Source organism: Capra hircus, chromosome 16 (genome assembly GCF_001704415.2).
Source record: "Capra hircus breed San Clemente chromosome 16, ASM170441v1, whole genome shotgun sequence".
In the NCBI taxonomy this organism is placed as follows: Eukaryota; Metazoa; Chordata; class Mammalia; order Artiodactyla; family Bovidae; genus Capra; species Capra hircus.
The window spans coordinates 52,461,801-52,475,354 of NC_030823.1; the positions used below are offsets into that span (position 1 = coordinate 52,461,801).

A 13,554-nucleotide genomic window follows, 5' to 3' on the forward strand; every position below is an offset into this window, starting at 1 on the left:
AACCCACTACAGGTGAGGTTGGAGCGTTACCTTCTTTTTTTTTAAGATTTTTTTAAAATGTGGACCATTTGAAAAGTTTTTATTGAATTTGTTACAATATTGCTTCTGTTCATGTTTTGATTTTCTGGCCCTGAGGCATATGGGACCTTATGTCCCCAGTCAGTTACTAAACCTGCATTGGAAGGCAAAGTCTTAACCACTGGACAGCCAAGAAAGCCTCAACTTTCTGAAAATGGTACTGATAAAATGATATGTGGAGAAATTCTCAATCAACATCAAGAACTCCTTCAGTTCAGTTCAGTTCAGTTCAGTCTCTCAGTCGTGTCCGACTCTTTGTGACCCCATGAATCACAGCACGTCAGGCCTCCCTGTCAATCACCAACTCCCAGAGTTCACTCAGACTCATGTCCATTGAGTCAGTGATGCCATCCAGCCATCTCATCCTTGGTCGTCCCCTTCTCCTCCTGCCCCCAATCCCTCCCAGCATCAGAGTCTTTTCCAATGAGTCAACTCTTCGCATGAGGTGGCCAAAGTATTGGAGTTTCAGCTTCAGCACCATTCCTTCCAAAGAAATCCCAGGGCTGATCTCCTTCAGAATGGACTGGTTGGATCTCCTTGCAGTCCAAGGGACTCTCAAGAGTCTTCTCCAACACCACAGTTCAAAAGCATCAATTCTTCGGCACTCTGCCTTCTTCACAGTCCAACTCTCACATCCATACATGACCACAGGAAAAACCATAGCCTTGACTAAATGGACCTTAGTCGGCAAAGTAATGTCTCTGCTTTTGAATATGCTATCTAGGTTGGTCATAACTTTTCTTCCAAGGAGTAAGCGTCTTTTAATTTCATGGCTGCAGTCACCATCTGCAGTGATTTTGGAGCCCCCAAAAATAAAATCTGACACTGTTTCCACTGTTTCCCCATCTATTTCCCATGAAGTGATGGGACTGGATGCCATGATCTTTGTTTTGTGAAAACTAAGCTTTAAGCCAACTTTTTCACTCTCCTCTTTCACTTTCATCAAGAGGCTTTTTAGTTCCTCTTCACTTTCTGCCATAAGGGTGGTGTCATCTGCATATCTCCTTGTTGTTTAAAAGAGAGAAATGTTGAATTTAATTTTTGTGTGCATAGCAGTTCTTTTTCATTTCAGAGAAAATGTCTATTATGGAATCTTTTCATTTTTAACATTTGCTTCATAAATATTTTGGACTGTGGATCACCAAAAGGATTTTTCTCAGGAGCCAACTTCATATTTTTAAATTCTTTTTCTTCTGCAAGTTAGAAAATCTCTTCCAACATCTGGTATATCACTTTGTACTTAGAAAAAATGCTGACTCTGAATCTCACGGTTGTATTTTTATTAGAAGTAATTAACTAGCTCCAAAAATGCTTTCATGAAATGTAGGTGAATATTTCTATCATTTTGAAAATAATAAATGTATTTCCTTCCAATATTTTCATATAGGAAAAAAATCAGACAGTCATTTGCAGGAAAATGGATGGGTAGAGACAAAGAATTATTGTAAATTTATTGGCCACTAAATCCAATTAATTTAGACCTTCTTTCTATGAGTATCACATTCATAAGAAAGATGCCAAGTAATTCTTAGTCAAGTCTGGATATTTAAATATCCCCCAAATTAATTCATTGAGAAAATGCTAGGGTTTGCTAAAAATACAGAGAGTAATAACAAAGTCCCATATACCTACCACTCAGCTTCAGCAAACCCTAGCATTTTCTCATATTATTATATAATTTTTTTTGAGAAATAAAAATTTGTCAAGTATCCTTATGACATCAGTTTCTTCCTTCTTCTCATCCCAGAAGGACCATTCTCCTGAATAGGGTGTATTTCAATGGGAAATGTGTATATCTCTGCATTTTTCTGTATGTTTAAAATATTTCCAAATTAAAACGAAATAAGTTCCGTATTTTCCACTGGCTGAAGAAACTATGTTTTCTAAATATACTACTGTTGAGCTGATAGAGACGCACTGATCTTAAAATGTGGTCCTTGATAGCTCAGTTGGTAAAGAATATGCCTGCAATGCAGGAGACCCTGGTTCAATTCCTGGATTGGGAAGATCCCCTGGAGAAGAGAAAGGCTACCCACTCCAGTATTTTGGCCTGGAGAATTCTATGGACTGTATAGTCCGTGGGGTTGCAAAGAATTAGACACGATGGATCGACTTTCACTTTTACTTTAAACAATGGAGGGCCAAAGACACCTGCTCACTGCTGATGATTCAGGCATTTTGTAACTCTATAATTTTAGGCAACTGTTTGAGCCTCAGTTTTGTTATCTGTAAAATGGGGATAATCTCTGTCATGCCTACTTCACAGGGATGTTGTGAGAGTAAATGAGGCTATGGTAATAGAAGTAAGAAGTGATCTTTGGAATAATTGCTGCTCATGATTGAGCAGTATCTGTGTTTTCGGACAGGCACTAAACATTTATTATTTCCTTTAAGGCTGATAACAACTGTAGGATATAAGTATTATTTTTACATAAAAAAAAGTAAAGCTCTGAAACATACAGTTTTCCCATGCTCTTTCTTCCAGAACCAACTTCTGCCAACAAGGAAGAGGCAATGACTAGGAGATGGAGGACCTACAGTGGTCTGTGACCCACCTGTGACCTGGCACAGGAAGTTCTGGCCAACCAAGATAATGGTGAATAACCAGGCTGTGCAGATTTCTTTGGACTTTATAGATCTTGGAAATAGAGAGTGAATCAGACCATTAGTGGCAGGAATCAAAACTGAGAGAACACACAGAGACAGGATGCCAAAGTGGGGGGAGGCAGGTGTGTTTAAGGGGACACCACCGGACCATATGTCACGTGAGTTCTGAGTCAGTGCAAGTTGTAAATAAGCAGAAGCCAGGAAGCATAGAATAGATGCCCAGAAGACAGAATTGGTTTGTTGGTTGGTAGTGACAGGGGAAATGAGGGGTTAAATCACCCTCATATTTGTACATTGACGAACACTCATGTGGTTGTACCAGTCAAGGTCCCAGCTGGAAGCATATGGTACCCTCAAAAGAAGGATGGAGAAGAGTTGGATAAAGGGACAATTTACCAATGGTGACACAGAGTTAAGGAAACCAACAAGGAATGATGAGGCTCCTAGGATGAGCAACCATGGGAGTCCCACAGTCCTAATTAGGCAAGAGGAGGAATTTGTTACTGGAACCTGGCCAGACATATAGCTTTATTCAATAGGAGCTGTAACTTTAAATTTTATTTATTTATTTATTTAATTTTTGGCCATGCCATGTGACATACGGGATCTTGATTCTCCAACCAGGGATTGAACCTGTGTCCCTTGCATTGAAGAGCATGGAGTCTTAACCAGTGGACCATCAGGCAAGTCCCAGGAGCTGTGGCTTTTGGTAAAGAAACACAACTACCAGTAACATGTTGACCTGACAAGGAAGGGGCTGGAGAAACAAATACCCCAACCTGTGTCCTTATTTTGGGTGATTTGCTTCCCAAATCACCTGTCAGTGCCTCCCACTAGCCAAATCCAACCAGAACCTGAAAAGCAAGAGAACTGGTCCATTCAGGTCTGCCTGCCTGGTCACAGAGCCAGGTGAGAAAAGAAGAAAAAGAGACTCAGAGTGACAAATGAAAACTGTCCAGTGCAGTGACGGAAGTGTCCTGATAATCCAGAACCCAGCACTGTTGAGAACACTTCCTTGTGGTTGTGCTTTGCTACTGCTTGGGGATTCCCATAGGGTCTTTCACCCTTGTTTTCACAGGTAGCCATAGAATATGAAGCAATGCATGAAGACACCTGGGTGAGTCTCTGGTCCTTGCAATCAAAAGAGCCTAGAAACGTAAAAGTGTTAATGCATTTCCTCCATGGTGGAAATGGGAGAGCCTGGAACCAAAGCCACTAGAATCTGGGTCTAAATTCAAACTCTTTCCTCTCCACAAAAATGGCTGTACAAATATGATAGCGGCCCCCTGAAAAAGTGTAGAAGCTCTGAATATCAGGTTATTTTGTGGGAAGCCACTGGGACAGATCTTAGAATGTGGTGGTTAAATGTGCAAAAAGATGGCTTGAGAAGGTCGCACTCATGGAATACAGATCAGGTAAGAGCAGGGAGAGATGGAAAGCAGATGTTTAACTTTGCGATAATGATAAGTAAGGTTCTGCTCAAGGATCTTGAGAAGAGTGGCGGTGTGTACATAAAGGGTGACAGAATTGTTCACTTGCTATGTGCGAGGCACTGCTTCAGGGGCCAAAGACGAAGCAGAGAACCTAACAGACTCCTGCCCTCCTGGAGCTTCTGGTCACTGAAGCTGTGAGTGTAGATAAGCTTTCCAAGGGAGACGTGAATAGTGAGGCTTAGATATGCCTGTGAGGAAGAGGATGAAAGAAAGACAAGGAAAGAACAAATGGAGCAGCAAGCAGAGGGCCAGAGGGGCAACTGGCTTGGGAACACGGTGGGAAACCAAAAGCAAGAGGGAGGTCCACAGGGCTGACTGCTGGGGCTTGTTCCCTAGGATAAGACCAAGTAGAGGCGGCTGGCATTGACAAATGGGGGAAGCTGGGTCAGAGCAAGTCAAGGGGGTGGGTTGTGGGAGGTCATGGAGGCACCATTACAGTTAAGACTTACTACAGAAGTGCCGTGCAAGGAGGAGAATTGGATGCCTGGGTGGAATGAATTGGGAGACTGGGATTGGGATGTATACGAGAATCTGCCTGCCCATGCAGGAGACATGAGTTTGATCCCTGGGTTGGGAATATCCCCTGGAGTAGGAAATGGCAACCCACTCCAGGATTCTTGCCTGGGAAATCCCACGGGCAGAGGAGGCTGGTGGGCTACAGTCCATGGAGTTGCAAAGAGTCCGACACGACTAAGCGCACACGCATGTTTAAAACAGATAACAGTGAGAACTTACTGAATTAGCTCAGGGAACTCTACCAATGCTCTGTGTGACCTAAATGGAAAGGAAATCCAAAATAGAGGAGATAGATGCATAGGTATAGCTGATTCACTTCTCTGTACAGCAGACACTGTCACAGCAGTGTAAAGCAACTCTACACCAATAAAAATTAATTAAAAAAAGAATTAGATGCCTTCATAGCACTGGTAACTTGATATGGATATCATTCTCAAAGGATCTGGTCCTCAGATTTACGATCCTGAAATCTTAATTGCATAAGAATGGAGCTGATCCTAGGGCTTAAGTCATGCCAATCAGATTCATTAAAACTGATTTATAACCCCACATAACAGATTGGTAATTTTCAATGAGTGAGATTCTTTTTCAGTGTTGGGTGTATTTGTGCCCATTATCAAGAGCACCCCATCCCAGCATTAAGCTGCTTGGAAAACTGAATTACTCATCAGAGGTTGTTCAATGGTACAAATGAGAACAAAGGGAAATAGCTAATCCTGAGGTGTATGTCGGGGCTTCCCAGGTGGCACTAGTGGTAAAGAACCCGCTTGCCAATGCAAGGAGACGTAAGAGATATGGGTTCAATCCCTGGGTCGGGAAGATCCCTTTGGAGGAGGGCATGACAACCCACTCCAGTATTCTTGCCTGGAGAATCCCACGGACAGAGGAGCCTGGCAGGCTACAGTCCACAGTGTCATAAAGAGTCAGACACAACTGAAGTGACTTAGCACACACATAGGCACTGTGTGAGGTGTATGTCATCCAGGCAATGATGGAATACTCCTCTGGTAACCCATCTGCCTACCCCGGACCTCTAAATCTTGGAGTCCACTAATGCTCTGATCTTCAACTTGTCTTTTTCCATTGATGCTCTTGGTGATCTCATCAGTATCAATGACATCATATATTTACAACTCCCAAATTATGTCCCCAGCCAGATCTCTGGCTTAAGCTCCAGACTCATACAGCTAGGTGGCTGCTTGAGATACCCTTACTTGGATCTCTAACAGACATCTCAAATTCTGCATGTTCAGCACAGAACTGCTCATCTCTCCCAAACCTTCTACATTCACAGCCTTCCCTGGTGAGTGACGGCAGCTCCATTTTCCAATTGCTCAGGTCAAAATCACTGGCGTTGTTTTGAGTTCTCTGTTTTTCTCATATCCCATGTCTGGTGCATCAGATAATCCTGCGGACTTTCTTCAAAATACAACCAGACCAGACCATCTCAAGACGCCTCCACTGCCATCATCTGGGTCTGAGCCACCATCATTAAAAAAAATTTTTTTTATTTGGTTTAATCGAGTCTTAGATGTGACATGAGGGAACTTCATTGGGTCACGTGGGATCTTTCCTGTGGTGGAGGGGCTCTCTAGTTAAGGCATGTGGGCTTAGTTTCTCTGCAGCATGTAGGATCTTAGTTCCCTGACCAAGGATAGAACCCACATCCCCCACACAGCAAGGCAGATTCTTAACCAGTGGACTACCAGGGAAACTGGTAAGACAGTATCAGCTCTTGCTTAGATGATCACACTGGCTTTTTCTCTGGCCAGTTCCCAACCAGAAATAAAGAGTGTCTTGAAATATAATTCAGATTATGCCACTTCTCTGCTCGGGACCTTCCAATGGCTTCTGTTTAGATGGGCCTCACCACCTCTCTGGGCTCATCACCTACCATTCTCCTCCCTGCTCATTCTGCTCTATCATTCTGAGTTTCTCTGCTCTCCCCTTTGATGTTTCCTTTTTGCCTGGAATGTTTTCCTTTGGATGCCCACTTGGCATCCCTCTCTTGCCTCTTCTAGGGCTTTGCTCAAACCCCAGTGGGGTCTTCCTTGCCTAACCAAAGCAACGCTGCGGTCCCTCTGCCCTGTTCTTCCTCTTCCCTTCCCCTGCTGCTTTTCTCCATTGCCTCGTCCACCCCCTAATTTCCTACACACACTGGTTTATCTGTTTATTTTGAGCACTGTCTGTCCCCCATGGTAGCTGGGAAGGGAAGGAAAAGGAAGGCTCAAGCTTTCCCTTCACTCAGAACATCTTTTGCCTTCCTGAGTTTACCCACAGGGCGCTGTTGTGGTTTAGGTTGTATTCAAGTACTTATTTGAGACAACCTCTCAGGTAGCATCCAGAGGGTCACCATCCCTTCAGGAACATTCCCCTTGTGACTGGCAGGAGATTGTTTTCTCAATCCCCTGCCATCTGTGGAAAATTAAAGGCGGTAGGAGGGAAAGGGGTAGGAAAGAACATGGGAGGAACAAGGTTTCAGGAAGATGCATGGGACTCTGTGTGGTGGCCTACGGCACTTGGGTGCAGAAAAAACATTGGGTGCTTTGCGCCTGTGTCTGTTAATATGACCCCCAGGGTGAAAAGTGCTGAGGATTAATGGTTGGTGAATCCAGGCTGGCATTTTGCCTGAATCATGTGTGCTGGGCCAGTGGGCCAAAATCTCACATTCTTTACACCAGCCTTATTCTTCTCCCCCAAGAGACTTTACATTTATCCTGCATGTTGCCCATGAACTGTGGTTACATCCTGTGCGTTTATTAAATTAAAAGCCCATGGATCTGCTATACATCCTAACCTGGCTTTTCCCCTCAATGTTATTGAAGTATAATTGAGAAGTAAAAATTGTATAAATTTAAGGTATACAACATGTTTTGATATAAGATGCTGGTCAAAGGATACAAAGTTTCAGTTATGCAAGATGAATAAATTCTTAAGATCAAATGTGCACTATGGTGACTATAGTTAACGGCATGGACGGTAGCTTGCCAGGCTCCTGTCTATGACATTCTCCAGGCAATCCTGGAGTGGGTTGCCATTTCCTACTTCAGAGGGTCTTCCTAACCCAGGGATGGAATCCATGTCTCTTGGGTCTCCTGCATCGGCAAGTGGATTCTTTACCACTGTGCCACCTGGGAAGCCCATAGTTAATACTGCATTGTATTCTTGAATTTACTAAGACAGTGAGTGTTCTTGCCATGCACACGAAAAAGTAACATGTGAGGTGACAGACATGTTAATTGTCTATCACTTGATAGACATGTGGTAATCATGTCACGAGGTATATTTACATCCACCAAGCTTTTGGGGAGAGCAAAGAGAAATGCTTGCTTTCAGGGAACGCCAAGTTCTCTGATGCTTACAGGTACATAACCATGTGTTCCAACTGTATGTGCTAAGATCCAGCTCTATTTCAGAGAAATTCTACTTCCACTGGACTTCAGATCAGCAGAGTTTTTATGTCAGAACATGCATTATGCCCCATCAAAGCATTTGTCAGGAGCAAACCTGGATACTAAATCAATATAAATTGAAATAAAGATGGAAAGAGTTAGAGGTTAAGTTACTCATTCTTTGTTCATTGAAGCAGAACCAAGTCTTGTGTTTTGGTTGAAAGCTGGATCTCCCAGGTTGAAAGAGAAAAGGGTTAAGGCGATGCTCTGTGTGTATGTTAGTTGCTAAGTCGTGTCCGACTCTTTGCAACCCCATAGACTACAGCCCGCCAGGCTCTTCTGTCCGTGGAATTCTCCAGGCAAGAACACTGGAGTGGGTAGCCATTCCCTTCTCCAGGGGATTTTCCTGACCCAGGGATCGAACCCAGGTATCCTGCATTGCAGGCAGATTCTTTACCGTCTGAGCCACCAGGGAAGCCCAAACGATGCTTTGCTACCTCACAAACAGTTAACTTCAGCACTGCTTGGTCCCCAGGCATCTCTAAGAGAAGAGAGGGTGGAGTTGCTTCCTTAAAGTCCCAGTGCTCTTGGCAGTCTGTTTGGTCCCAATAGTTTCCTGCAGGTGGCGTGTGTAAATTGACACTTGACATAGCAGATGGCCTGGGAGCCTGTAGGACTTAGGTGGATGTGGTTAGTTTTCTCCTAGAAAATGGCTAGTTTCAAGTCCTCTCCTGTTAGTTTTGCCTAGAAACAGGCACTCAGGATTCCAGACATCTGGCAAATTCAACAACCCTGCCTTAACAAAAACTGAGTATTATGAGGAAGGTACGATGCTAAATCCAACCTTTACGAATAGAGATAGGGTTGGAGGGGAGAGACGCAGGTGTGGCATTAGAGTCCCATATGGGGCGGTGCGGGAGTAGGCAGACTGACGGAGGGCCTGGCCGCTCCAGTCTCTAGACGCTGCAGAGTGCTTGCGCTGAGGGTTGAGAAGCAGTGAGATGTCCCAGGAACAGGAATTCTGCAGCGATGTGCATCCCAGGCCATAGGCAGTTAGAAAACCTTCACAACGGTTATTACCACCTTTTCTTAGGTGGTCAAGCCCTACCCACCTGAGGTCAGGTTCCCAGGTAGGCTGGCAGGAGCAAGGTATAACTGTTCCCCTTTCCTGGCTCCAGTCTCCAGGGCAGAGAAATCAGGAGCCAGGCAAAACCTGATTAACATTTTGTGACCAGAGTGAGCAAAACTAATCCCAAAGTTCCACTTTTCCTCCCATTCCTCCACTTGACCTTAACTTCCCTACTTTGGCAGAGCCCTGGGTAAAAGGTCCAGTTATATTTCTTCCCCATGGATGTACCTCCTATGACCATTTATAATTCACTCTCAATCAAGTCAAGAGGCAGATGTTTATATAATGTGTAATCTTTTCTGGAGATGTACTCAGGGGTGATCCAACCTTGATGGAGATTCCCAATCACAAATCTGACTCACTGTTATACTCAATCATCTGTTTTATTTTAAAACATGTCTACACTGCATTGAGCACAACACAGATGTGACCAGGAAATCCATAGCCCTGTCCCAGCAGGTGATGGGTCCAGTGTATGACTTGGGGTTGACTATTATTTTTCACAGTAAGAAAAAAAAAGAGAATAAGAAAGAGGAAATTAACATTATTCCCAACTCCTGTTCAGAAATCTGAGTGATGAAATGGAAGGGTATTTAAGAGATTCATAAAGCATTTCCAAAGCCCGTTTTCTCTATCAGTTGATGTTCAAATATTGAACCTGGGATATTGGACTAGCTGGACTTGAGTGACACAAGGGCATACCGTTTAAAATTACATCCACCCATTACTGCAAAAGGTAGGGGAACAGGCCAGGCTTTCTGACTGATGGTCTACTTTTTCCTGTTTTATGAACCTGATGAATTCAGAGGCTATCAGAAATGTATAGCCACAGCTGTGACACAGCTCAGCGTAAAACCTTTTTGTGTAGGGGAGTGGCCTATGGGAAGTGTCCTGAGCTGCATGGTGCCAATACAGAATTGTCAATCATGACCCCACTGAAATATGTGGGATCTCGTGAAAATCAGAAACAGCTTCCATTTTAAGATAAAGTCTCTAAATCCAGTTGCTTTTTAAAAATTAGCATTCCCATTTCTTTCCTCGGAAGCAGAAAGTAAATGCTAGGAAGCTGACAGGTTTTTGTTTGTCACAAGCACACGCAGGGTTTGGGGACCACTGCGGCTCTCAGTTCCTGGAACACCGGAGCCTCTGGCATCACTGGGCCTCCACAGCCTTTCTTGCGCCCAGGGCTGAGGTCCTCATATTACAGAACAAAGACGCCAATATGGAGGACTTGGGTGATGGGGAAGTGAGAAGGCCACCCCGTCAGGTCTGGATCTCTATCATCTGAGGAAAATGGAAGCAAAAAATTTATACTTGTATACAAACAAACCTTTGGCTCATCAAGTCATCGATGGAGAAGACAGCAGAGTACACCGAGACCCTTGGTGTGAGAAACAAAATGCCTTCCCCAAAGTAAGACTTCTATTTACGATCTAAAATAGATGTCTTTGAAATGCTTTATCTGGACCAGTGAAAGCCAGTTGCTAATTACATATTATACAAGTATAAATTTTCTACTTCACTATCCATACCAAATCAGGCTCTAAAAACGGACCCCACTGGACTGGAATGTGTATGTTTAACAGATCAGAAACTGCAAAGGACTTATGCCACTAACCGACATAGCTCTACTCCCAAGGATGCCATTGGTATAAATATTTTCAGATTCTTTTGCATTTTAACAATAACAGAGGAGAGTCAAAACAAAGGCTAATTACAAAGACAAAAACAAAGACAATTACAGCTTCTGACATTCACTGAATGATTGTGTTGGCCATAAAGTTTGTTCAGATTTTTCTGTGAGATCTTATGGTAAAAACCTTAACGAACTTTTTGGCCAACCCAATCTATGGTCTATTTAGTTACAAATCAGGTTTAACACAGCTTTGCTCCATTTTCTATGCATTTTGCCTTTTAAATCACACACAAAATTTATATTATAACAATATTTTTTTTTCAAAAGACAAAGGCTTATAGGAGCACGTCTTATGAATACTCTTTCCTTAGGTTAGTTTTAGCGAGTGGAGGGATCACCGTGGATTTTGAGTGTGGTGGTGAAGCAATTCCACGGGTCATCTTCTCCATGTGCTCAGGGACGAGGCGGCGGGCGGGTTGGGGGGATGTCGGAAACTCTTTTTTAAAATGTATTGCAGGACAGCACAATTCTTTAGTACTTTAGGGCCTGTGAAGACAAAGAGAAAGGTGACTGTCACTTCATTTACTGGCATTGTGACTACTAACCTGGTGAGTCATTGTTCTGATGGTCCTTTTTCTACATCTTCCAGTGCTGGGTCCTGGGGCTCTTCTCTCCCTGCTCATCCCTCCTCCAGGCCTGATTCTCAGGATAAAATTCAGGCCTGACCTAGGGTCAGGTTCCCGGGCATTTCCAGACCCATAAATCTGCAACTGTATTTCAGCTTGTGTCCCGTGACCACCCCCTCCCCCAGTCATATAACATTCATCCTCTCCCCATTTAATCATATATTATCTCCCCAACAGAAATAAGAAAATGTTTTCCTCTGGCTATGAATGTGAAATGGTCTGAATTCCTAGGAAATTTTAATGGAGAAATAACTCCTTTCCTTGGGTGCATGAATGCCTGCGGGTCAGGAGTGGAGGGAGGGGCCCCAGCACCAGTGGAACTCCTCATCGGAATAGGGTCCTTGCTCTGCCACTAATGTTCTTCTGAGAACCACCTACCTCTGATGACTGGTAGTAGGGTGACTGGGTATCATTAAAACTTGGTTTGGGTTTTCCTTCAAGTTCACTGAGTCGGAAAATTAAGAGGTCAAATTGGGTCAGATTGAATGGAAATCAATCAATGGCTGAAGAGCCATCTGGGGTGCTCTCTTGGAAACCTACAAGGGGACGCTTCAGATGCAGTGCTTAGGGAGTTTGGTGGCTTCTGCACATGATTTTTATTTAGAGTGTGTATTAGTTCAAAGGTTGGAAACCACTCCCTTCATTTACCTATCACAAGAGCCTAAGGTTTATACTTACGAGTATCGTCCCGACATTTTCCGAACAATCACAGAGATGATTCCACCAATGACTGCGATGCCTAGTAAGACCCCAACAATGATTCCAACCAGGGTCCCCACTGAAAAGCCACCTGAATGAGACAGAAAAAAAAAAAAAAAAAAAAAGCATAGTCCCCAGATGAACAATACAGCAGCAATAAGCAATGTCATAGGCCCACTGTAGATAACAAATGATGCTCTATGTTTGTCCTCTATCTATCTAGTAGGAGGTGACTTAGAAGGGGAGAAAAGCTGGGGTTAATCTAATCACAGAAAGATTTCTGGATCTCAAGATATATCAAGCAGCATATCACTCTGACTAAGTGGCTTCACTGTTAATTACTGGGTAGCTTTTGTGTACACATGGCTATTAAATTAGCCCCTATTTCCATTCTTAGGAACCATAAATTGTGATATGACACCATTCTCCACAGCTGTTGTGAAGACTCACTTGTGATTTGCTTATTTTCAAATACAGGCAATTCCCTTTTCTCTCTTAAGAGATCTGAAACATTTTCAAAAGGTTTTCTGCTCCCAGTTGATTACAATCCAGGAAAGAATGTTAATTCATCACAAAGATTAAAGTTCAAAGAAACCTTCTTAAAAACTCCTATAAGAAAGTTTTGATAACAAAATCAACCCACCTTTCTGAGTGCTTTTTGGTTTTTCTCCATCTGTTTTCCCTATAAAGAGAGAGTTGCAATAATATAGAATTATTAGGAGTTAGTAACTATAATTTAACAATTGGCAGAAGATGGATTTACTCTAAGTGGAAGGCAGCAAAACACAAGCAAAGAGGATAATTTCTTAAGTAAATTGGATCAGGGGACTTTTAAGCAGGCTCTGACGTGATCCTGTCTTTAAAACTATTATTTACTGAATTTATGAATGCTTCTTCACACCTATGAGTCCATAGTTTTTTGGTAAACGTTACTTTTTTCACCACCCACTGTAGAGAGCAGAATCAAGGTAACTCGCCCAGAGAGATCTTAAATAAATGGCCAACGATTTCAGAAGTTAGGGTAACAAAAGAATCCAAGGCTGTTGATTTTTGGTCCAAAGTCAAGATCATGAAAAACTCACCCATTGGGAGGAGGTTTATTTTGAAGAAACATCATTTTGAGAGCAAATGAAAGTTGGAAGTTGTGGTCAAGACTGTGATATCACCCATCTTGTGATATCAATTTCCTTTTCTTTCATAGAAAATCCAGATCTTACAGGGCACTTAAGCTTAATGAAACTATACCCTTTGTATTTTCAGTTCATTCAGTTTAGTTGCTGTCATGTCTGACTCTTTGTGACCCCATGGACTGCAGCAC

The 13,554-nt window shown here is 43.0% G+C and overlaps 1 protein-coding gene across 1 annotated transcript in view; it reads right to left on the reverse strand.

Annotated features, from left to right (window-relative positions):
* PDPN (podoplanin) overlaps positions 9,580-13,554 on the reverse strand; it is a 35,336-nt gene continuing 31,361 nt past the window's right edge. Inside the window, exons 4-6 of the mRNA XM_005690821.3 lie at positions 12,880-12,918; positions 12,216-12,327; positions 9,580-11,397 (exon numbers count right to left, since the gene is read on the reverse strand). Of these exons, the coding sequence (XP_005690878.1) occupies positions 11,391-11,397; positions 12,216-12,327; positions 12,880-12,918 (158 nt within the window). The 3' untranslated portion in view covers positions 9,580-11,390. The remainder of the gene's footprint in view (positions 11,398-12,215; positions 12,328-12,879; positions 12,919-13,554) is intronic.